The sequence below is a fragment of the Malus sylvestris genome, chromosome 11, assembly GCF_916048215.2.
Source record: "Malus sylvestris chromosome 11, drMalSylv7.2, whole genome shotgun sequence".
Lineage (NCBI taxonomy): Eukaryota > Viridiplantae > Streptophyta > Magnoliopsida > Rosales > Rosaceae > Malus > Malus sylvestris.
This window is the reverse complement of record NC_062270.1, coordinates 661,616-683,740: the sequence shown is the minus strand read 5'-3', so window position 1 is coordinate 683,740 and position 22,125 is coordinate 661,616. Positions and strand designations below refer to the sequence as shown.

The window sequence follows — 22,125 nt, the reverse complement described above, 5'->3', positions numbered from 1 at the left end:
CCTCAAAAACAAAACTATTGAACAAGAAGGAGGATTGTTAAAGTAAAAATTGTCTAAATCCAAATCAAGACTATAGGTCACTAAACTATCTGCCACAAATTTCATTCTCTATATACATGTCGAAGTTTCGTATTGCCAAGATCTTGAAAGCAACTCTCGATAGGCCAAGGAACCAAATAATAATTATTGCCAATAGCTTGCAGCACCAAATTAACTGTGAGTGTAGATTCTGAATCCACCAATAACTTATCAATCTGTAATCTCCATGGCAATTGTAATCCCAAATAAAGCTCTCATTCCTTAGCAGTGAGAATCTCACATTTGCCCAAAATTGGCGCAAAACCCAAAAATCCACTTACCATAAGAATCTCTTAAAGCACCACTTGCTCTAAGAGAATTATTATTTGGGTCAAGCATCTTCACAAGGGGGAGTAATGGTCATAAACATTTACAGTCTTGAATAATAATCTAGTAAGCTAAACATGCAAGCGTTTGTAGTCCAACGGTTAGGATAATTGCCTTCCAAGCAATAGACCCGGGTTCGACTCCCGGCAAACGCATTTTTTTTTCTCTATTGTTTTTCTAATTTTTTTATTTTTTATTCAGGGTTCATGAATTACGCACCATTCACATAAACCATATCATCCAAATGAAGCACCTAATTGATTCCAAGGGAACCGCTCCAACAAAATGAATATGCAGATAGTCTCTGCTTACAAATACTCCTTCAATTTTTCTTTTCTTTAATTAAATAACAACATCTTTCAAACCTTGGTACTTTAGTTGGAGAAGTATACAATTCATACAAACCTATTCCTTCTCTCTGTTTGATCAGAGAAAGTTTCAGATCAACAATTTTAAATCTGTTAAATTTAGGGAAGGGGGCTTGCAGTTTCGTACACGAAAAATATGTAAGATAATTTTAGGAATCTAAAGTTACTTTCGTTGTTTAGGAGCTGAAGAAATTTCCAAGAAAGAAGCTGCATTATCAGTACAAGAAGAGTGACACAAAAGTGAAGGGAGGTCGGAGTTTGTATCTATATGTTTTATTACATATCAGAGTTTTTGTTGCCACATGAAATTTAGTTAACTAGCTGCTGAATCTACTTTGTAATGTACATGTGCATGAAAGTTGTAGCCTTCTGCTGAATTGCATATAGTTTACGTTATAAACTACCATTTTCTTGAGAAAAATTTGGGTGTCACCGGAAATATATCACTCGTCATCCTGTTGCACTCATCACATCCCCCGTCACTTGTAAAAATTAATCTTTGCCCCCTTCTCACATGTGACAACAATATGTACTGGTATAAGCAATTTCCAGGAAGCAGCACACTTTGTACAACACTACAAGGAAGCAGCAGAAGAGTTGAGAAATTCTAGTAGTGATATTAATTGCATACATTTAGACAGTATTTGTTGCATATGCTTCATGAACCAAGTTATATATATCCAATGAACTAGGAAGCAAAGGCAACCAGCCTTTCTCCATCTACAATCTTGGAATCCAATCACATAACTCCTGAAGTTCACATTGAAAATCCAAGAAATCCCAAAAGGAGAAAAAAGAACACACCATGAAATCCCCCCAATCTTCTCCGAAATCGAAAACCGCTCTTCTCGATAATGAAAAGGAGGAAGTACAAGAACCTCCAATGTTTAGCACCACCAAGAACAAATGCCAAAAACTAGCATTCATCCCACTAGTTTTCCTCATTTACTTTCAAATCTCCGGCGGCCCCTATAACACTGAGTCCACTGTAGGTTCCGGGGGGCCTTTCAATGCCATCCTTGGCTTTCTCCTCTTCCCCATCATCTGGAGCATCCCTGAGGCCCTTGTCACTGCTGAGCTAGCCAGCACCTTTCGTGGCAATGGCGGCTTTGTTATATGGACTCACCAAGCCTTTGGTCCATTTTGGGGCTTCCTCATTGGTTTCTGGAAGTTCTTTAGTGCTGTCATTAACTTATCTTCCTACCCAGGTCTCTGCATAGATTACATTGATCCAATGCTACCAACTTTGTTGTCACACTTGCCTCACTATTTACTCATCTCTCTTTCAACCCTCTTACTCTCAGTTTTTAACTTCATTGGTCTGCCTACAGTTGGCTATGCCGCAATATCTTTAGGGATTTTATCATACTTGCCATTTATAGTAATTTCTGTTTGTGCAATTCCCCAAATTGACCCTAGCAAATGGGTTTCTTCTGGCCAGATTAGCAGAAAAAGAAATTGGCCATCGTTTTTTAATTCGTTATTTTGGAACTTAAATTGTTGGGACAATGTTAGTACTTTAGTTGGGGAAGGTGTTAAAAACCCCCCCAAAACATTACCAAAAGCATTTCTCGCAGCTGGGTTGTTGACTTATTTGACTTCCCTAATACCTCTACTAGCTGCAATTGGTGCCATGTCTCTTGACCTAGATGATTGGAATGATGGGTTTTACACAGTTGTGGCATATAAAATTGTGGGGAAAAGGTTCGCAAAATGGGTTAGGGTTGGAGCCTTTTTGTCTGGCATTGGTGTCTATCAGTCCCAATTGAGCAGTTGTTCACACCAGCTTTTAGGCATGGCTGAATTAGGGTTGTTGCCTGGACTTTTTGGGGCGCGGTCAAAATTGTCCGGCACTCCTTGGGTGGGAATTTTGATATCAGCAGTGATATCAATCTTGGTTTCATACATGAATTTTAAGCATGTCACATCTTTAGTGAATGTCTTGTTCAGTTTGAGCATGCTAGTCGAATTTTCGGCTTTTATATGGTTGAGGGTGAAGCTTCCGGATTTACAGAGGCCCTTCAAACTTCCAGTTACAAGGCTGAGAGGGCTGATAGCAGTGCTCTTTATTCCGTTTGGAATTTTGGTGTATATAACTTGTGTTGGCACAAAAGTTGTGTACTTGGTGATTGCTTTGCTGACCGTGTTTGGGATCATTTCGTACTTCTCCATGAAGATTTTCCAGGCTAAGATGTGGCTTGGCTTCAACCATGTTGTGGCAAAACTAGCAGATTATGAAGATTTGGGGTGAGTTTATAATTAAATTGGCGTTTTTCAAACGTATATAGAATTTTATATACACAAAATTTCAATCAAAATAAAACTTTTTCTCCAAAGGGTTCAGGTTTTATGCTGGTGCTGATTCCATTTTTGTCGTTTGGGTGATCTTGCAGCTACTATGGCCAATTTATGAAGAAGTGATGCAAATATTCAATATATCAAGAACGGAGCTGACTGGTTGTACATTTTACGCATCCCTGTCAACTTGATAATTTATTAAAATAATAATGTAAATTTGTGTTATGATTAAGCTATCAATATATAAGGTGTTTATTAATTTTGTTTTTGTTTACGATCAACTGTCAACTGTGCTTAGAATGCATAAATTATAGACATAATAACTAGAACGTTCAGGATTTTTTTAATAAGCATCTTTATGGCCGATCAAATCGACCGATTCATTCCAATCTAAACAAAATAATTTAGTTGTTGTTTGTTTGGATTAGATTAATCACCGAAAAATCGACTTGATGTGATTGGTTTCTCAAAGAAAGTTGAAGAAATAGTGTTCCTCAGTATTATACATTGTGATCATGGGTTGAAAGAATTGGCTATAACAGAAATATTGAGTATTCATACTTGAGAAAATGGAGTTTAATTTGGCCTTGCTTTCAACTCAAGAGTCGCACACCAAATTAGACTTATCAGTAATTATAATTATGAATAATTATGTGAGGCTGTTTCTTTCAACCAGACCGAACTCTGAGCATATAAATTCGAGGCTAGAGAGAAAAACAGAAAGTTCTCCGTCACTGGTTCCTGCTATTGTCGTTTTTGGGGTCGGAAGCAATCCCTCTTGACATATTCCCATCTTTATTGATACTATATCTTAACTATCTTCATTTGATGTTTGTGCTCAATTTATCACTTTATTGAGAAGAGCCTTTATAATTTGTGCCCTTAGAAAAATCCATCACATACTCCCATGTTTTAAACGGTTTTTAGGCGGTTTTGCAAAATTGTTCAAACATATTCATAAAATTGATATATTTTCACCTTTACAAACTATAATGTTTTGAAAGTTCATGTAAGACCTTTTGTTGATATTCTTATGGATGAAATTCTGTTTTTCAGCAATGTTTTTGGGCTCATGACTACTATTTTCGTCAATTTATTTTTCATTTTTTGGCTCATGTGTTTTATTAAGCATACATTTGTGGGTCAACAAATGTTAAAATAGTTTTCAATTGCCTCGTAAAGTTTTATTTTATTTTATTTTAAATATGACGAAAAATATTTCGCAAAAATAAAAAATTAACATTTTTCTCAAATTTTCAATAAACGTGGTTTACCCATCATAGTTTTTAGGCAATTTTGCAAACTTGTTCAAAAATCGCCACACCTTCACCACACCAATTTATGTTAAGACTTTTCGTTGATATTCTTAAGTATGGAGTCTTATTTTGTCAATGTTTTGGACCCACTACTATTTTTGCACTCACTTTTCAGTGTTCGGTTTAAATATTTTATTGAAAATACATATGTGGCTTAATAAATGGTAAATGTAACATCCAACATCGACCAATGGAGAGGGGGTGATATGCCTTATATGTATACTCCCCTCCCTATAACACAAGGCCTTTTGGGAACTCACTGGTTTCAGATTCCATCAGAACTCCGAAGTTAAGTGAGTTTGGGCCAAAGCAATCCCATGATGGGTGACCCACTAAGAAGTTCTCATATGAGTTCCCAGAAACAAAACCGTGAGGGCATGGTCGGGGCCCAAAGTGGACAATATCGTGCTACGGCGGAGCCGGTCTGGGATGTGATAGTAAAACTATTTTCAATTGCCCTATAAAGTTATTCTTAATCATGACAAAAAAATTTAGCAAAAAATAAAAGTGGCTTTGCATAATTGTACAAATAAAAAAAATATTAAAGAGGTTTTGTCCATTTATTTTTCAAATTTTGGCCCAAATATGTTATAAATATACTTTGTGGCTAAATAAATGATAAAAACGCGTTCAAATGTCTTATAAAGTTTTTTCTGAAACATGATTGAAAATATATATTTTTCTCAAAAAATATGGGCTAACCATCGAGTTTTTAGGCGGTTTTGCAAAATTGTTAAAAAAATTGTTATAAAATCTATATGCATTCACCTTTGTTGCACCGTGAGGTTCTGAAAATTAGTGTATGACATTTTGTTGATATTCTTGAGTATGGAGTCCTATTTTGTCAATGTTTTGGAGTTCATTACTGTTTTATCCATTTATTTTTCAGTTTTTAGCTTAAATATTATTATATATGTGTCGCTCAGTAAATGATAAAACTTACGCTATAAAGTTACTTTTTATCATGAAGGAAAAGATTTAGCAAAAATAAAAGATCTTAATTTTTTTTCAATAAAGTGGGCTAACTATAAGCATGAAACTCAATGTTTATTGCAGATGATCACTAATAGCTATTTTTTATGAGTTTTTAATTACAAAATTGTGTTCTTTCCGGCCTTTAGAAGGGGTGGATAACTATGACTTGGCACCAGTTGTCCCTTTTTTTGAATATTTTTTTTTTTGTTACAGATATATTTCTTTTGGCAATGACCCCTTGATAAACACAGGTTCACCATTAATATTATCGATATTGTTCTTACTTAATCACATATCATTAAGTGTAAAGTTTTATCATAAAAGGCTTCAATGATATCAAGGATAAAATCACATATATAAGTTATATTTTGTTACATGCCTACTGCAGATTCTATTCTCCAATATTTCTTAAGTAATTCTATCTTTTCAATAAACCCTATCTTAATTCTTTAGCCATTAAGCACATGCGATCAACATCGTTGGGCTTGTCAAGAGAAAGTAGTATTACATTTCACTTTCATTAACCAAAAATATTTGCAAATTGCACGTTACCATCATATCAACTTCTTGCAGCTTGAGATACGATAAACTTGCAATATAAAAACTCAATAACTCGCCACTTGGCATGGAAAAATCAGCACTGTCCAATCCAAGGTCGCAATCAAGAAATAACTAATACACCTATTTGTTGGAAAATATTAGTATTTTAGTTTATTTGAATGTTTGATTTTATGGGCTTAGCCCGTTAGAATTAGGTTTTGTTAGAGATTATGGTTAGTTTATTATAAATGGGGTGCTTTGTTATTCATTAGAGAACAAGTCAGTCAAGATGTAGCCTCTTCAGTTTATGTAGCCTTCTTGGCAATTCAATTTAATAAAGTTTTATATTCAGTTTGTTCGTTTATTCGTTGCGCACTCTGATATTCAACTTTATTTGTCGATTTGTTCATTGAATTTGTATAGAGTTTGACAAATTTTTTTACAAACTTTAATTTCAGTCGATTTTCTCCCCTAAACTATTATGTATAGCCACTTTCCCTTTACATTAGATTTAAAAAAAAATTCATCCAATTTTCGATCTATTTTGATTACGTGAACATCACATTATAATTGTATACGTACAAAAAGGTAATTTGGTTTAGTAAATTGAACACAAAACAAATACTTTGCACTTGCTAATTGGAGTTGCATGGCTAATTCAAAAAAAATTGTTTACGGAGTCCACTATTTGAAGAGAAGAAGAAGAAAAAGCTGCACATTAAGATAAAATTACTTTGTTGCCTCAAGTATTCGCCATGATACCAAAATGAATAAAAATTAGATTGAATTTGTTAAAATTAAAATCCAAGAAAAAATTAACTACTTCTTACAATTTTCGAAAAGAAATCAACAGATTCTCTAACTAATAATCGAAACTCATCCTCATCCTCTTAAAAAAATATCCTCTATAATTGAATTCTATACACACATCCAATGTATATCCACTTATCCCCACGTGGCAGGCCGATTTCACACCCCGATCAAGATTGTTAAATACATGTCACGTGTGATAGGGCCCACTTTATGTCATGTCAAATTGTCTATGAACCGTAGAGATTTTTGAATGTGACCGATACAAAGAATGATACATCACGTCTTATCATGTAAATAGTGGGATATGTATGCTAAAAAGTTAATAACTTAAAAAATAAAATTTTTCATCACTCGTATTAAAATACGTGGTATACCACTTATGTTCTCATCACAACTAAAAATAAATTTCTCTACGAACTGACTTTTCCCCAATCTCATGCTCAGTTGTCCATCCCCTTGAATTTGGTCGCATTTTGCGACACTGTCACCCTCTTCCTTTTCGGCCCTTATCCCTAACTCCTTGCCTTTTTCCAATCAATCGAGTAAATATTGTAGGGTATTGAAACGATCATGCAAAATAATTATTGTTTCACTCGGACCCTTATCCAACTTGAATGTAACGTTTTCATAAACTAGTAGAAATTATATGGGGCCGCCGTCCATTTTTAATATTTGTTTTGAAGGAAAAAAATAGTAACATTCGGCGTCCAATCCGAAACTAGATGACTTCGAACACGACACCAATGCAACCCGTTTCATTTCTACTGTTTCCACCATCTCAATGCAACCCGTTTCATTTCTACTGTTTCCACCATCTCTAACTGTTTCTATAAATACTTAGTCCATGGCCTACGACGCAAATGCAAATACACTTCACTCCAAAAGCAAAATCCAATCACTTCTTCGGTAGCTGCAAAGCAACACACTTCGTTTTTTCGGCAAAAATCCATTCTTCCTTAGCTGCAAAAAGCACTTCTTGCTTTGCTTTGCTGCAAAATTAAGCGCGCATCTCTGCTAAAATGTGGAGTATCGAGCTGACCGATTTTATTCCGGGTTTGCCTGCAGAACTGGGACTCGAGTGCCTGACTTGGTTGCCCTACACAGCTCACCCAGTTGCTTCCCGGGTCTGCCGTCCATGGCGGACTCTCTTAGAAAGTCAAGATTTTTACTTTCACAGGAAGAAAACCGGACGTACCTACAAGGTTGCATGCTTGGTTCAAGCTCTTCCTCCAAAGCTTGTTGCATCAGAATCTGACGTACCCAAATCCACCGAGTCACCGGCCTACGGAATCACCGTGTTTGACCGGGCCAGTCGCTCGTGGGATAGACTCGACCCGGTTTCTGAGTACCCAAATGGGCTGCCCTTGTTTTGCCAATTGGCAAGTTGTGAAGGGAAGCTTGTGATCATGGGCGGTTGGGACCCGGTGAGTTACGACCCGGTCACCGACGTGTTTGTGTACGACTTCGCTACTTCCCATTGGAGGAAGGCCAACGACATGCCGTCCAAACGCTCTTTCTTCGCTATCGGATCGGACGCGGGCCAGGTGTACGTGGCGGGCGGGCATGACGAGAACAAGAACGCCTTGAAGTCAGCATGGGTTTATGATGTGAGATCGGACGAGTGGACTGAGTTGACTCCGATGAGTCATGATCGGGACGAGTGTGAAGGAGTGGTGATTGGGAGCGAGTTTTGGGTGGTTAGCGGCTACCGCACCGAGAGTCAAGGAGTGTTCGAGGGAGGTGCCGAGGTGTTGGAGTTGGGATCACGGCAGTGGCGGCTTGTGGACGAGGCGTGGGAGGCGGGGCATTGTCCAAGGCATTGTGTTGGAGTAGGGGACGATGGGAAATTGGTGAGTTGGGGTAAGTTGGACTCGGGGGTCCGAGTTGGAACGTGCGGAGTCATGCTTGGGGGTGGGACCCTGGTGGTGGGGTCGGAGTGCCAAGGGGCAAGTCAAGGGTTCTATATGGTGGAAGAAATGAAGGGACGTCAAAACGGTAAATTAGATAGTATTAGTGTGCCCGATGAGTTTTCAGGGTTTGTTCAATCAGGTTGCTGCGTTGAGATTTAGATATTAATTAATAAGGACATGTGTTGAGAGTATATGTATGATTTTTGGGTGCAATCTTTTCTATTTAATGATATGTGTAAGATGTAGTTTCTTTGTCTTATATTGTGATATTACTGTAACGTCACATGCAGCATACATACAAATTACGTATGCCCTTTTTAAGTGTCCCTTCGTTTGGGTAAATAGGCACTTGCACACATCACACTATAAAGAATTATGCTAGATTCAATAGTTTGACTCGCGCTGTTGGAGAAAAGTTTACATACAACTTGAAACATAGACTTGAAATATCGTTATTTTAAAATATTTGTTAGTTTAACATTTTATATTGCGTGTAAGTTTATATCTCGTGGGATTACAGTTGACCCTTCTTATGATTTGAAAGAGTTTACATGCATTTGATGAAATGCAAAACTTGAGATATCGTTATTTTAAAATATTTGTTAGTTTAACATTTTATATTGCGTGTAAGTTTATATCTCGTGGGATTACAGTTGACCCTTCTTATGATTTGAAAGAGTTTACATGCATTTGATGAAATGCAAAACTTGAGATGGCCCCGAGATAGCATCCTATTGTCCTAGTTACGCGTGAGAGTTTCTATCCTACGGTTCTCTATAATCCTTTTGCGAACGATGAAATTCACATGCACCTGAAATGCAAATTAGTTGTCCTAATTGCGTGTAATATTTTATGATGGTGTTGTCTGTTAGCCCTTACACATGGCTCACAATGCGTTGACGGCTCAAGGTCGGCACCGACAAACATCCTACCATCAAATGATATGGGGGCAATGATTCATTTAAATAAAAATTGAAGGGGTATATGTACATGCATGCCTGCGTAGGTAACCTGGGGAAGGTGAACTGTATCTTGTTTGGCATATGGCTTTTCTTACAGAGATTCTTTCATTTTGCATGCAGATTTTTTGAGCATGCGGATTTATAAGTTTGTCTCCTATTTTATGTGTAATTTCTATTTTATCTATTTTTTTTTTTAACATTTTTACCTTTTAAATTTATTTTAGGGGTGTAGTTCTATATATGTCTTCTCTTTTTATTGTATTTTTTAAAGAGGAATAAGGTTTATGTTCTTCTTTTTTCTTATTATTTGGTTTCTTACTTTACGAGAAGTAATATTGATGTCCTCTGATCAGGTGTGAAATTCCCGAGCTAAAGAAATGTGGGAAGATGGACTTGATCCGACCAGAATATAATTTAAAATATAGGTGGACTGGGAGGATTGGAGTGAACATGGGTTGAGGTTGTGTAGCCTAAAAGTTGAGAGTTCGTAGATTTGAGAGGGCAACTCAACAGTGTTCCTGTATACCTAAACACTGCCCTATTATTTCCATGACAGAAGAAAAAAAGGAACAGAAAATTATTAGGGGGAATAGACATCACCTCATATATAAAACTAATTTTATTTAGTCAAATATAACTAATCATGCTGTTGATCACTTGAAATTATTTACGTTAGAGATATAGTCAGCAACATAATCGATTTTGTTTGTCTAAATACTCTATATGTAGTGCACAATGTTCGACTCCTTTATAACTAATTAGATAACTCAAAGCTTGGGATGAAAAAGAACGAGGTCCCCTAGGAAAGGTGACACCCGAGGCCGGATCAAACAAAAAGAAAAGAGACAAACAAAAGATTTGGATGTTAATTTGTATTGTCAACCTTAGGTAACTTATGACTCGTTTACTAATCCGTAATCAGAATGAGAGAATTGAATAAATTTAAGTTCACATTTAAGCATATGAAGAGGTTCAAGTATGTCTATGAGAGGAATTGAACCTCCAACAGTTCTTTTAACTATATCTCCATATCTCCTAAGTTGCAGGCGATTCAAAAACATCGATAAGTTCATATTTAAGCATATCAAGAGGTTCAAGTACTGAAAGACATGTAGTTCTAATCGTACCGTTCCATTGTATATTGGCATTCCCTTGAAGTAAACCTTTTCATGAGCAGCATTTGGCAGTCTGTCAGCCACTCCCGTTAATAGCGGAAACAAACTCACTTCCCCGACACAAGCTTGCTCTTCTGGCTGCATGATCAAGGAGATCAAAGATATTGACATACAATATATTAACCTAATAACATCAATGAGTTGACTTCGTTCCTTGATGTTTTTTCTTATTATCTTTGCCGGCCTGTTACCCGTCACCAGAGAAAAACATATCCCGGAACTAGCATGATGTAAACGAGTGACAGGTAGGTAATTGCAGTTGTTAAAGGAATTGAACCATAATTAGAAACTAGCTAATCATGTGCTTACATAAGGAATTCCATGTTCATCAAAGATGACAAAGCCTGTTTTCATGGACTTTGTGCTAAATGCTCCAAAAGCTTGCGGCTGCAGCAGACTTCCCATGATGTAGGACGAAGCAAGCTCTGTGCCCCAACAGCATTCAATGACAGGTCTATAATAAGTGCGGGAAGCGAGCCAAAGGTCATCATCAACGCTAGACGCTTCACCAGTGGAAGAAAATGATCTGCATACTTTGATGGTTAAGTCCATTTTCTCGGTGTTCATGTAAATAAATCACTCTGAAGTTTAAATAAAAAGATTATCCTTGCCCAATCTAGGCCTTTTATACACTGTACTCTTCCAAGCTTTTACTAAGCTAGGAACTGTTCCCAATATAGTGACTCCTGAATCCTGAAAAGATACAATAGATGAAAGTAAGGAGGCATTTCGATAGTATGCTACTTGTAGGTAGTTATAATAAATGAATTTCTGGCACTCTTCGTCTGTCATACACGAAGTTCATGTATTACATCTTTTAAATGAATGAAGCAAAGCTCGGACACGAAAACAAATACTTCGAGAAAATGAACTTCGAGAAAAAGTATATAGGTTTCACCAGAACAAATTTTCCGAAGCCACAACCGAGAGGAGATCTGTGATACAGAGCAAGAGTTGAACCGGTTAGAAAGCCTGAGTAGAGTAAAGATTAGACCCATAACCCTTCTCAAATTTGTTGGCCCGCAGTAGACACCCCTAACTTGAGTATCAATGTGAGCCCATGTATCAGCAGCACATCTAATTGGTGAAAGTTGTGTCCATGGAATAGCTTTCGGATCTCCTGGTAAACACCTAAATATGAACCGAAGATTAAAGTTTGAAAATGGTTACAAACTAGAGCTAACAATAAAAGTTTTCTTGAAAGCAACTTCTTACCTGTGGTTCCAGATGAAAAGAGAAAATTAGTCACGGAATCAATTGTCTGTAGACCGGAGAGTAGTAATTCTTTCTGCAAAGAGGAGAATAACGTTACACGGATATAGATATTGGTTTGAAACTACGTTGATTGAGAAACAAGATAACACTTTCATTGCATAACAAACTCTTAAGAGGCCCGATCAATATCGTTGGTATACTCATTACCTTGGAAGGTGATCAACACGAGAAAGAAAATCATGCCAGGATAGATCCTGTTCTCTTTACTGAATCCCTGCATTGCTTCCAATTGCTGAAGTAGCTAAATGTGTAGTGGCCTTTGCAACTCGATTGCAACATAAACAAGCAACATTCACAGACGTAACAATTAAACTAGCATTTATATGTATAATTAACACTTTGATATTTCAATCTCTGAAAGAGCAGAGAGATGTTAGCATCTATCATGGTGATAAGGAAGTAGTATCTACCTGTAGAAAGGAAACTTTCGACCTCCTCTTAGTGTGAAATCCTGAATACAAAGTGAAAGTAGAAGTCATTTCCTAGAAAAGTAGCTATAAAAACACACTACAAAATATGAAACCAGCAAGAAATGTAGTTAAAGCGTAAAGTTGCGAAAAACATATCATGAATTTTCAGCGCTTTCGAGGATACTGACATTTCATCAGTATACCTTAGCAAATAAAAAATTCCCAGCAGATAATAATCAGTGCGATCCAATTTACTTCCTTCGCTAGCCTTTAGTTTAAACTCAAAGTTTAACCCGTCACGGAACTCACCTGGGTAAAGACGCCCTTTGCTTTACACACGCAGACAGAGTTGCAATTTCGTTCACAGCAAAACTGTCCCCTATTGAGACAACAATCCTGCTAGTACGATTGCTAAACATATGATAACTGCATCGACTGTCATTAGCATGTCAATAGCAATTGCATCACCCTTTGAGAAGGTTGTATCCAGTGCATTAGCCACCAACCTGTCAATTATGTCGTAGACAACAGCAGCAAACGGATAAAAGCTCAAGGATATTATGCATACAAGAAAAAAAAAGCGCACTCTGCCAAAGATTGACTAAACAAGTGGAATGAAGATAAGTTTTAGAACAACTGACCAGTAGGCCTAGAATAATAAGAACACATTTCATTCAATTAAAATCATATGCATTAAGGGCAAAACTCATGGATACAAATGACTACTTACCTCGGGATTATGAACAGAAAATTCCTGGGTGAAGCTATAACTTATTATGGGATCCTTTCATGATGTTCCTAAAAGCTCTGAACCATACTGTTCCATCAATCGCACCTAGTTTGTATGTCTCAACTGGTATCTTACAAAAGAGAATGATAAGTGAATTTTATATTATATATTTAACCCTATTCTCAGTATATTTTGGTTAATATTTTGGAAGAATTTTGATACTTTAAATTGTATTTCTAATATAGGACTTTCAACTTCCTCTAGAGCAAAACGTGGACAAATGGACGAATTTTGGAGACATTCCAGCTGGAAGACGTTCATGAGTCACTTAGCTCGATCGTGTCAAAATATCAGATTTTTCCACCAAGCGGTTATTTTCTGGCAATAAAATAAAAGAGCGATGTGCAGTGCTGGAATAGTGACGTTTTGGGCTTGAATTGAGTTTTTGAAGCTCAAGATGACCTCGGATGGGTTCGTGGCCTTCTGGAGATGTGTTCAGAACGTCTTGATCTTTAAAACAAACTATCTTGGGCCAGATTTGGAGGAGATCTGAGGCTAAAACGTGGCTGGACAAGTACTTGGCAGATTCTCCTAGTTTAATTAGGGTTTTATTTTCTAAGATATTTTATTATTTTTCTTAGTTTCCTAATTGGAATAAGAGACCTATGTTTTAGGGTTTATGGATGGCTTAGCAAATATATTGCTTGGCCGTCTACAGTTTTTGGGGGACGCTTATTATTATTCAACTTCAGAGACAACTTTGCTAGGGTTCTTGAAGATTTTCTACTTTAAGGTGTTTTCATTCATTTTCTTCTTAATAATATTTTCTATGATTTCAATTATGAATATACGTAACTAATTCCTCTTGCTAGGGCAAAGCCTTGAGCCTTAACATGAATATGTAATTTTTATTTAATTGCTTATGATTGATTGCATGCACACTTTGAATTATTGATCACTGTTTTAAACTATCTAATTGTCTTGATGACTGGCCACCATTGGGATGTTTAGACAAGTAATTGGATGCAATTTGGTCGGAATATCACTGGAGAATTGAGTATTGCTTCTTGTGATTGATAATTGTAATTTCATCTAAGGCGAATATCACGCTCTTAGAGGTTGCATGGTTCTTCAAAAGGTTTTCATAAAACTTAGTGAGTCTTGCATGTTTATATTTAATCTGAATATCACAGACGGATTGCATATTAGATATACGTTCTTACTTGAATATCACGAGGAGAATATATATTAGGAAAACCTAACTTTCAAAGTGGCATGTGTAAATCATGAGTAATTGGTAGAAATTCATAGAATTGCTAGGTGATGGTGGAACCTTAGTGCCTTTATAAATTGGTATTTAAAACTCTTTTCTTTTGTCATATTAGTTTTTAATTAAAATTCGTTTTTAATATTACCCAATTTCATAATCTCTTTTCTCAAGTCATTAATTCTAAGTAGTTGATTAGGAATTGTTTTTACATAAATTATCAAAATAGTGCTTGAGGAGAACGACCTTGCATGAACATCTATACTACAACATCCTTGTATTCTTGCAAGTATTTCATGTGATTTTGACCCTATTTGCATATATGTTAAAAATCCTATCAGAGAACAGGTTCATTTAGGATTCAGAACAAAATTAAAAAGTAGAAGTAAGAAGACATTCCATATCTGCAGAATTATTTCTCTAAGATCAACACATTTATTCTAAATGTGTCAAATTTAGTCATTCCATGTGCTATCAGTCATATTTCATTCGATAAAATGTATATATAAAGAAGCATCAAATATTTGAATTAATCAAAATTGATCTCTTATATGCTCGATGTTATAACACTTGGATTAATCCATTGACCAGTTTTATTCATTATAAATCTTGTACTCAACTTATAGATTTCTGATCCGTTCCTCACATGCCAAGTTAAAAAGAACAAAATCTATTCAACAATATAAAAAACAAAACAAGAATATCTGTAGCACTTGGAGGAGTTATGGGATTAACATCAAATTTTTCCATAAAGGGTAGGGAGTAAGCAAGCCACGTATTTTCCATTAAACAATAAAGAAATCAAATACGAAAAGTGGGAAAGTGGAGAAAATTGAATTACCGAGAAGGGAACCAGTAGAGGGGACGGCCTTTGGTGGTGGCATCCCAATTGGCATAGACTGAGTAGTAGATCAACTGGTGCACGTCATGAGTGTGTGATGCTTTCAGCAAGCTCTCAGCCACTATCTGCCGCCATATCTCTTTCGGGTGCATTGCTTTCGTGCTGGAGATTGTATATTTTTTAGGACTGTTTCGAAATCCTTGGCCTCTTCAACGGTTAGCCCTGCCTGAACCAAGTCCTCCACTCCAACTTCGCCTATTTTCTTCACCATCTCTCTCTCTCTCTCTCTCTCTCTCTCTCTCTCTCTCTCTCTCTCTCTCTCTCTCTATGGTTTTGCTTGTGTTTTAGGATTTGTGTGAATTTGTGTTTAAACTTTGAACATTCTGTGTTGTCTGCCTAATTGAAGGAGTAGGTGAGAGATGTGAAGGACAGTTAACCCACGTGATGATCATACAGCTCTCCCCCCCTCTACGGTTTTAAACTTTGAACATTCTGTCTTGTCTGCCTAATTGAAGGAGTTGGTGAGAGATGTGAAGGACAGTTAACCCACGTGATGATCACACAGTCATCGCTAGCTTCCTACTAAGGTAACTACTAAAAACTAGTAAATTAGTGGTTAATGAGACTTCTTGAATTGGGTACTGAGTTTTCTTAATGACTTTTTTTTAGTTACAATGGTCTCTGAAATTCACATCTCACTTCAGTCCTTGATAATGAAAATCGATAAAAAGTGGTCTTTGAGTTTGTCTACCGTAAATCATTTTGGTCTCGTGAAAAAATTGTCAATATTCTCGTTAAACCATCACATGAAGTACCAAGTTACCACCTTTGAAAGGGTATTTTTGTCAAACAACCCCTCCACTTAATGAGGATATTGACAATTTTTTTACAGAAGTACCAAAATGATTTGCAGTGTACAAATTCAAGGAGTACTTCTATCAACTTTCATTGTTGCTGACCAAAATGAGTAGTTATGTCAATCTTAGAAACCATTTTAGGTAGAAAGCATTTCTTTATTAATTTGATTATATTAATGATTGTCCATATGTGGTTTATCAAATATTTTTCTTTTTACAAATGATACGTACGGGAAGTGTACAGGGCCAGCCCTGAGAATTTGGGGGTCCTAAGCGAGCCTCTGAGGTGGGGCCCTAAAGTTCTCTAGCCTTCGACTCTTTGTACATTGATATGTATAAAAAAAAATTGCTAATTACATAAAAAGTCTATTTCTACGTTAAATATCATTAAAATTAACGTCAAAAAAAAAAGATATACAAATTTTACTTAAATATTAGACCTTTCATGTTTTAGATGCAAATGTACTAAGTGTTTGCAAAGAGTCCAAGATTGAGATTGAAGAGCAATAAAACTTGATAATCAAGAGAGTAAAGAACAATAAAACTTGATTGACGAATATAATAAATTCATCAAGACAAAGTGGTTCTCTTGTGTTCTTTCTAAAATCAACATCAAACTTAGAATAATCTAGTTGAAAAATAAATTATTGAAAAACAAAATTTAAATTCAAAGTTTAAGCTACCTCAAATTACAATCTTTAAGACCATGTGATAGTTGATTTATAACTTTACATGTTGAAGAAGAATCCAAAATTTGCATCTGAACCTTTTTGTGCATTTGGAGGTTACCTTCAAAAGAAAAAGAAAAAAAATACATTTGGAGGGCACGGTGATTCGAACTACCCGCCCCAAAAGAAAAAGAAAGAGAACCAATTCCACCGCACTAGCAACATTTCATATACTTATATGTTATATACAGGAGACTGCCATCCCCAGGGCCGGCCTGGAAGTGTAAGTAGTGGATTGCCCTAACAGTTAAGACTTTCTTCTTAAATTTAGTACGTCTTAGATTTAAATTTTAAACCCTTCTTCCTCTCGTTAATGTAATAATTATCGTAGAATATCTTTTGCATTAGACAATAAAATAAACATAAAACTGGAAGCAGAAGTCGGACTCCTTGAAATTTTGCCAACTTATTTCTATGCGAGTGATTTTGTTTTTATAAAATCAAATGAAAATTATTGCATACACCTTTTCTTACAAAAATACGTAATGCTATTTAACATATGAAATTAATATTATTGTTGACACTCTAAACGTGTAGTGATTGCATGATATTGCAAAATAAAGTAAAAATTACGATGAATGCAAAAAGTAAACAAATCGGAAATCGTTTAACAGTTCTATTGCCGTTGTCATGATTTCATTAGTTAACTAAAAAACATATTCATCCATTATTAGATAATCCTTAAACGACTAAACAGATTTGAATTTAGCTATTTTTTTTTTTTTTGTAGAGATGGTTTTTAAATGTTAGAAAATAAAAGGATTGGATTATCAAGTAATATTGTAGAATCTTAAAAATAAATTAAAGGAAATAAAAAAGAAGGTACAAAGGAGAATGTGGCTAGAATTCTTCAAAAGTTAAAACAAAAGAGTTTAGAACTTGAAGTGAGTTTATATTAGTCTTTACTTGAGGTGAAGCTGGCTTAAAGAATTTGGGAGAGCCGATACCTTTATTAACCATGTTCTAATCTCTACTAATTAATGAAATCCTCTTTGTCAATCAAAAGAGAGTGAAAAGACAAATTAGTCTTCTATCACAAAAAAAAAAAATTATGGGCAAAAATGTACTTTCACAGGTCCAAATTTTACTGTTTTTATTGAAGCCTCACCTACAAGTGATGTTAAAATACCTCCAATATTAAAATAAAAAATAAAATAAATATGAAATAAATAAAAAAACCAAACACTCCCCCCACGTTCTCTCTCCCTCCCTCTCTCCTCATTTTCTAAAAAATGTGTTCATACACACAAAGTGTGTAGGCAAATGTTAGTATAATTAAACAGAAGTTCATAATTTTGTCATCCAATTAATGGAGCCACATGGAAAGTAACCTCCAGTTTACATTTAGCTTCACCCCTGACGGCAACTATGATGGCAAAAAAATTCTAAAATGAAGCAGCCTATATAGTATAAAATAGATGAATGAATAGCTGAATTTGCAGTCAAAATCCAACGATTAAAACTATCAGTGTATACTGTGCTCCGTCCATGTTTGAAACTCAAACAGCCTATGTATATTCATAGCATTATTTTCCCATTATCTCTTAGAAAAAAGGAACATGTCATCCCACCGACGCATTTTCCTTACCCTCTACTTTTCTGAAATTTCAACCCACATAGCAATTAGCAAGAGTAAGACACAACAAAGCCTCTACCTCCAAAGCACAGCCACCAGTATTCGCTTTATGCTTGCGTGTGTGGTCCCCACCATTATCAAGATCACCAATTATAATTAAGATATATAATCCTTCGTACTTTGCTAGTTGCTTACTTGAATTTCAAAAGAATTTTCAGTTTTTCCACTTCAAATACTTGATCAAAATTAGTCCTTTTGGCAAGAAGAGAAAATGGCTTTGGTTGGAGAGGCTTTGCTCTCCGGTTCGATCCAGGTGTTGTGCAACAAGATTGCCTCCGGAGAGTTCATGGACTTCTTCCGGGCAAGAAGACTCAACCACTTGCTCGTGGACAGACTGAAGGTGACGTTGATGACCCTCCATGCAGTGCTCAATGATGCAGAGGGGAAGCAGATTGTCAATCCTGCCGTCGGAATGTGGCTTGACGAACTCAAACATACTGTGTTCGATGCCGAAGACTTGGTGGACGAGATCGATGCTGAAGCTTTGCGTTGCAAGGTGAACGATCAGACTAAAAAAACCCAGGTGTGGAACATCCTTTCTACCTCTCTTAATCCTTTTAATTATAAAGGCTTAAATGGTAGAATAGAAGATCTATTCAAAAAGTTGACACACCTTGCAAAACAAAAAGATATCCTTGGTCTTAGAGGAGGTGTTGGCCCTGGGGGTAGGGTTTCACAAAGACCTCCAACAACTTCTGTTATTGAGGACCGATTTTGTACCTATGGAAGGGATGGAGATAACGAAAAGTTAAAAACACTACTGCTACTATCTGACAATGGAAGTAGCTGTAATTTTTCTGTTGTCCCTATAGTCGGAATGGGCGGGGTTGGTAAGACAACTCTTGCGCAACTCCTTTACAATGATGAACAAGTTAAAGAGAATTTCGATACTAGTGTTTGGGTTTGTGTTTCCGAACAGTATGAGGCTTTGAGGGTGATTAAGACCCTTCTTGAGGAAATCACTAAAAAACCTTGTGATATTTTGGAGATGAATTTCCCTGAGGTTCAACTAAGGGAACAATTGAGGGAAAAGAGATTTTTACTTGTCCTGGATGACCTTTGGAATGAGAGCTATGCTGATTGGGACCGGCTACAAACTCTTCTCACGTATGGGGAAAAGGGAAGCAAGGTCGTTCTCAAGACAACTCATGGCTATGCTAACACTCGCATAGTGGCATGCCAGCATTTTGCCAACACTTCCGCCTACTATTTCAGAATAATTTAGATGTCAGCATGTCATAGCATCCTAAACCCATAACATTCCCATCGCATGCCAAACATTCAAAATGTTAGCAAAATGCATGCCATGACAAACTTAAATACAACCTACAACACTGAAAGTAAAATAAATAATGATATAAGAGAGTAATAATTAAATTGTTTAACTATTCCTTATCAAGTTTCAAGACCTATGATGCATGGACTCGGAAATGGACATGAGAATGCAACGCGACATGACAAGGGGATAAGTCAAATTAACAAGAATTGTTCTATGACTATAAGGGAATACGACACGATATGGAGATATAACATGGGAATACAAGGGGATGCCATCGTGTCCATACATGATGCATGCCTCGTAAATCCAAAGGAAACAACAATATTTGGATATTTTGGATTCGACACAATACCTTTGGAGGTTTAAACGGATGGTCACTCGGAAACGTATAATACTAAGGAAATATATGCCACCGTCGTAAGGTGTTCCTGGGAACAAGAACATAGAAGTGTGTCAAAGCTAGCTATTGCCAGAGGTTAGTCACTCAATCTACATAGTTATTAGCGGCTTACCTGACAAACATGAACCGAAAAGCCGGTCAAAATCACACCCATTGTATAGTTTAATCAACTCCGTTCAAATTATAAACCATATCAGTACTGTAAGACTACTCAAAACCATAAAAGAGCAGAAAAACGGCCTTCTCCAGATACACGATAAATGAAGAACTAATGGGTTCCCACGCATTCAACTTTAACAATACACAAAAAAAATAGACCTCAGTAATCGTGCAACAAAATCACAAACCAAGGGATGCAGCAATTAGGATGTGCTCAGTTATCTTTGAGGAAAAATTCTACATGACCTGCTACAGAGCCGACGTTGGGGGAGTGCGACTAGTTCCATGGCACAAGGTCCCAAAATTTTGGGGGTCCCGAAAAATATTTTTTATTGAGTATAATAATATATATAAAATAATATTATATAGAAATACTAATCAAATCAAAATATATACATATAAAAATCTGATGGGCCAAAAACCATCAGACTACCACCTAAAAGCCATCATAGTCAAACTACTACCTAAAAGGCTAAAAGCCATCAGACTACTAGTAGAATTACCTACAACCTATACGAAAATATATAAAATAATAATTAACGAGGGGCAAATTAATCAATTAAAGTGGAAAACCCATTGACCGAGACAAACAATTCAAAAATAGACTACTTCTCTCATGCCAAAATCTCATCGCTGCGTTCCATTTTTCTTCTTTTCACACCAGACTACCGTCACTACAAAGGCAAACAATTCAGCGCAGAGCACCAGAACGTGTGCCAGTGTGAGTGTCCCAAACTCCCAGTGTAATTCCCTTGTCATATTGTTATATTTCCCATAAATTATTAAACCCTAATTTATAAATTTATGAAATTAAAGAGAAACTTCCAAATCATGATGACAATTCAACTGATCAGAGTGATGTAAACTTCGATCAAAATAAGATATTTACTAATTTAAGTATATTGACTCGCAATTTGAAGATTTGGGTATTTCTCATCTATAATGATTTTTTTTTTCTTTAGTTATTAGTACTATGGTTATTTTGTACCTTTCCTTACATTTAATAATATTTAGAAACAGATGGTCAGTTAGTTTTAAAGTTTATTTCGATATTGTTTTTTAACATCAATACGTTGTTCAATTTTTTTTTTTAAATGTCTTATAAGGAGGGCCCCTTTTATGAATTTCGCACAAAGCCTCCGAAACCTCAAAGACGACCCTCACCTGCCTACCCATCACGCCAGACATGCCAATGGAAACCCCTTTGCCGCAGTCGAAATAAAACTCAATCAACTCCAAATCCATGATCAATATAATGAGTTGAAAAACGAATAAGCTTGCTTGACGCGCACGCTCGAAACCTAATACAGATAAAATGACCTTGGCAGAAGTCTGAAACAAATCATGTTGCAGCACAAATCACTGAAATCAGTTTACGAGTTGAAAGAGGAGAAAACAGCAAAAATAAAAAATAAAAAAGTAAAAAAACATTATATCAGAGCCAGGTTTCGATCCTGGGACCTGTGGGTTATGGGCCCACCACGCTTCCGCTGCGCCACTCTGATTTGTTGATGGTGGAGGCCGAAATGACCTACATATTCCATCTACTGTAGAGTTGAACTCAAACTCATCAACCACCCAAAACTACCAACTTGAGGTACAACAGGATAGCAAAATTTCCAATTTGTACAATATAGAATATGACAGAAAACAAATATTGTTCAAACGACACGAATTTAAATAAGTAACTCAACTATCACCCACTATCAATATATACAATAAATTCATTCATATGTATGGGTAATGTTTTCCTTTTTTTATTCAACATACGAATTTAAAGC

At 36.1% G+C, this 22,125-nt stretch overlaps 3 protein-coding genes, 1 long non-coding RNA gene and 2 other non-coding genes across 7 annotated transcripts; 4 read left to right on the top strand and 2 right to left on the bottom strand.

Annotated features, from left to right (window-relative positions):
* Nucleotides 1-488: 488 nt before the first annotated feature.
* TRNAG-UCC (transfer RNA glycine (anticodon UCC)) lies at nucleotides 489-560 on the top strand. The gene has a single exon. It is a non-coding gene; the product is annotated as a tRNA-Gly (tRNA).
* Nucleotides 561-1,447: 887 nt separating this feature from the next.
* LOC126588630 (probable polyamine transporter At3g13620) lies at nucleotides 1,448-3,330 on the top strand. Its single transcript, XM_050253736.1, has 2 exons — nucleotides 1,448-3,020; nucleotides 3,167-3,330. Exons 1-2 carry the CDS (start codon nucleotides 1,579-1,581, stop codon nucleotides 3,192-3,194), a joined length of 1,470 nt encoding a protein of 489 aa, XP_050109693.1. The 5' UTR covers nucleotides 1,448-1,578; the 3' UTR covers nucleotides 3,195-3,330.
* Nucleotides 3,331-7,362: 4,032 nt separating this feature from the next.
* LOC126588634 (F-box/kelch-repeat protein At2g44130-like) lies at nucleotides 7,363-8,884 on the top strand. Its single transcript, XM_050253739.1, has one exon. The coding sequence runs from the start codon at nucleotides 7,735-7,737 to the stop codon at nucleotides 8,782-8,784; it is 1,050 nt and encodes a 349-aa protein (XP_050109696.1). The 5' UTR covers nucleotides 7,363-7,734; the 3' UTR covers nucleotides 8,785-8,884.
* A 1,635-nt stretch (nucleotides 8,885-10,519) lies between these two features.
* On the bottom strand, nucleotides 10,520-15,656 carry LOC126588635 (uncharacterized). 2 transcript variants are annotated; one of them, XR_007611539.1, is made up of 8 exons: nucleotides 15,286-15,655; nucleotides 12,757-12,953; nucleotides 12,448-12,488; nucleotides 12,185-12,294; nucleotides 11,978-12,050; nucleotides 11,661-11,893; nucleotides 11,072-11,455; nucleotides 10,520-10,840 (listed from the first exon to the last, which is right to left on the bottom strand). It is a non-coding gene; the product is annotated as an uncharacterized LOC126588635 (long non-coding RNA). The 2 variants fall into 2 exon arrangements; XR_007611538.1 differs by having other exon boundaries at nucleotides 12,185-12,488; nucleotides 15,286-15,656.
* A 2,731-nt stretch (nucleotides 15,657-18,387) lies between these two features.
* Nucleotides 18,388-20,439, top strand: LOC126588648 (putative disease resistance RPP13-like protein 1). Its single transcript, XM_050253748.1, has one exon. It carries the CDS (start codon nucleotides 18,718-18,720, stop codon nucleotides 19,729-19,731), a length of 1,014 nt encoding a protein of 337 aa, XP_050109705.1. The 5' UTR covers nucleotides 18,388-18,717; the 3' UTR covers nucleotides 19,732-20,439.
* Nucleotides 20,440-21,777: 1,338 nt separating this feature from the next.
* Nucleotides 21,778-21,849, bottom strand: TRNAM-CAU (transfer RNA methionine (anticodon CAU)). The gene has a single exon. It is a non-coding gene; the product is annotated as a tRNA-Met (tRNA).
* Between the last annotated feature and the right edge of the window lie 276 nt (nucleotides 21,850-22,125).

Bases quoted from the DNA above. Each gene is read 5' to 3' on its own strand.
- LOC126588630 (XM_050253736.1), top strand. From the start codon at position 1,579: ATGAAATCCCCCCAATCTTCTCCGAAATCGAAAACCGCTCTTCTCGAT. The intron at 3,021-3,166 runs GTGAGTTTATAA...GTGATCTTGCAG, and splicing joins GCAGATTATGAAGATTTGGG to CTACTATGGCCAATTTATGA.
- LOC126588634 (XM_050253739.1), top strand. From the start codon at position 7,735: ATGTGGAGTATCGAGCTGACCGATTTTATTCCGGGTTTGCCTGCAGAA.
- LOC126588648 (XM_050253748.1), top strand. From the start codon at position 18,718: ATGGCTTTGGTTGGAGAGGCTTTGCTCTCCGGTTCGATCCAGGTGTTG.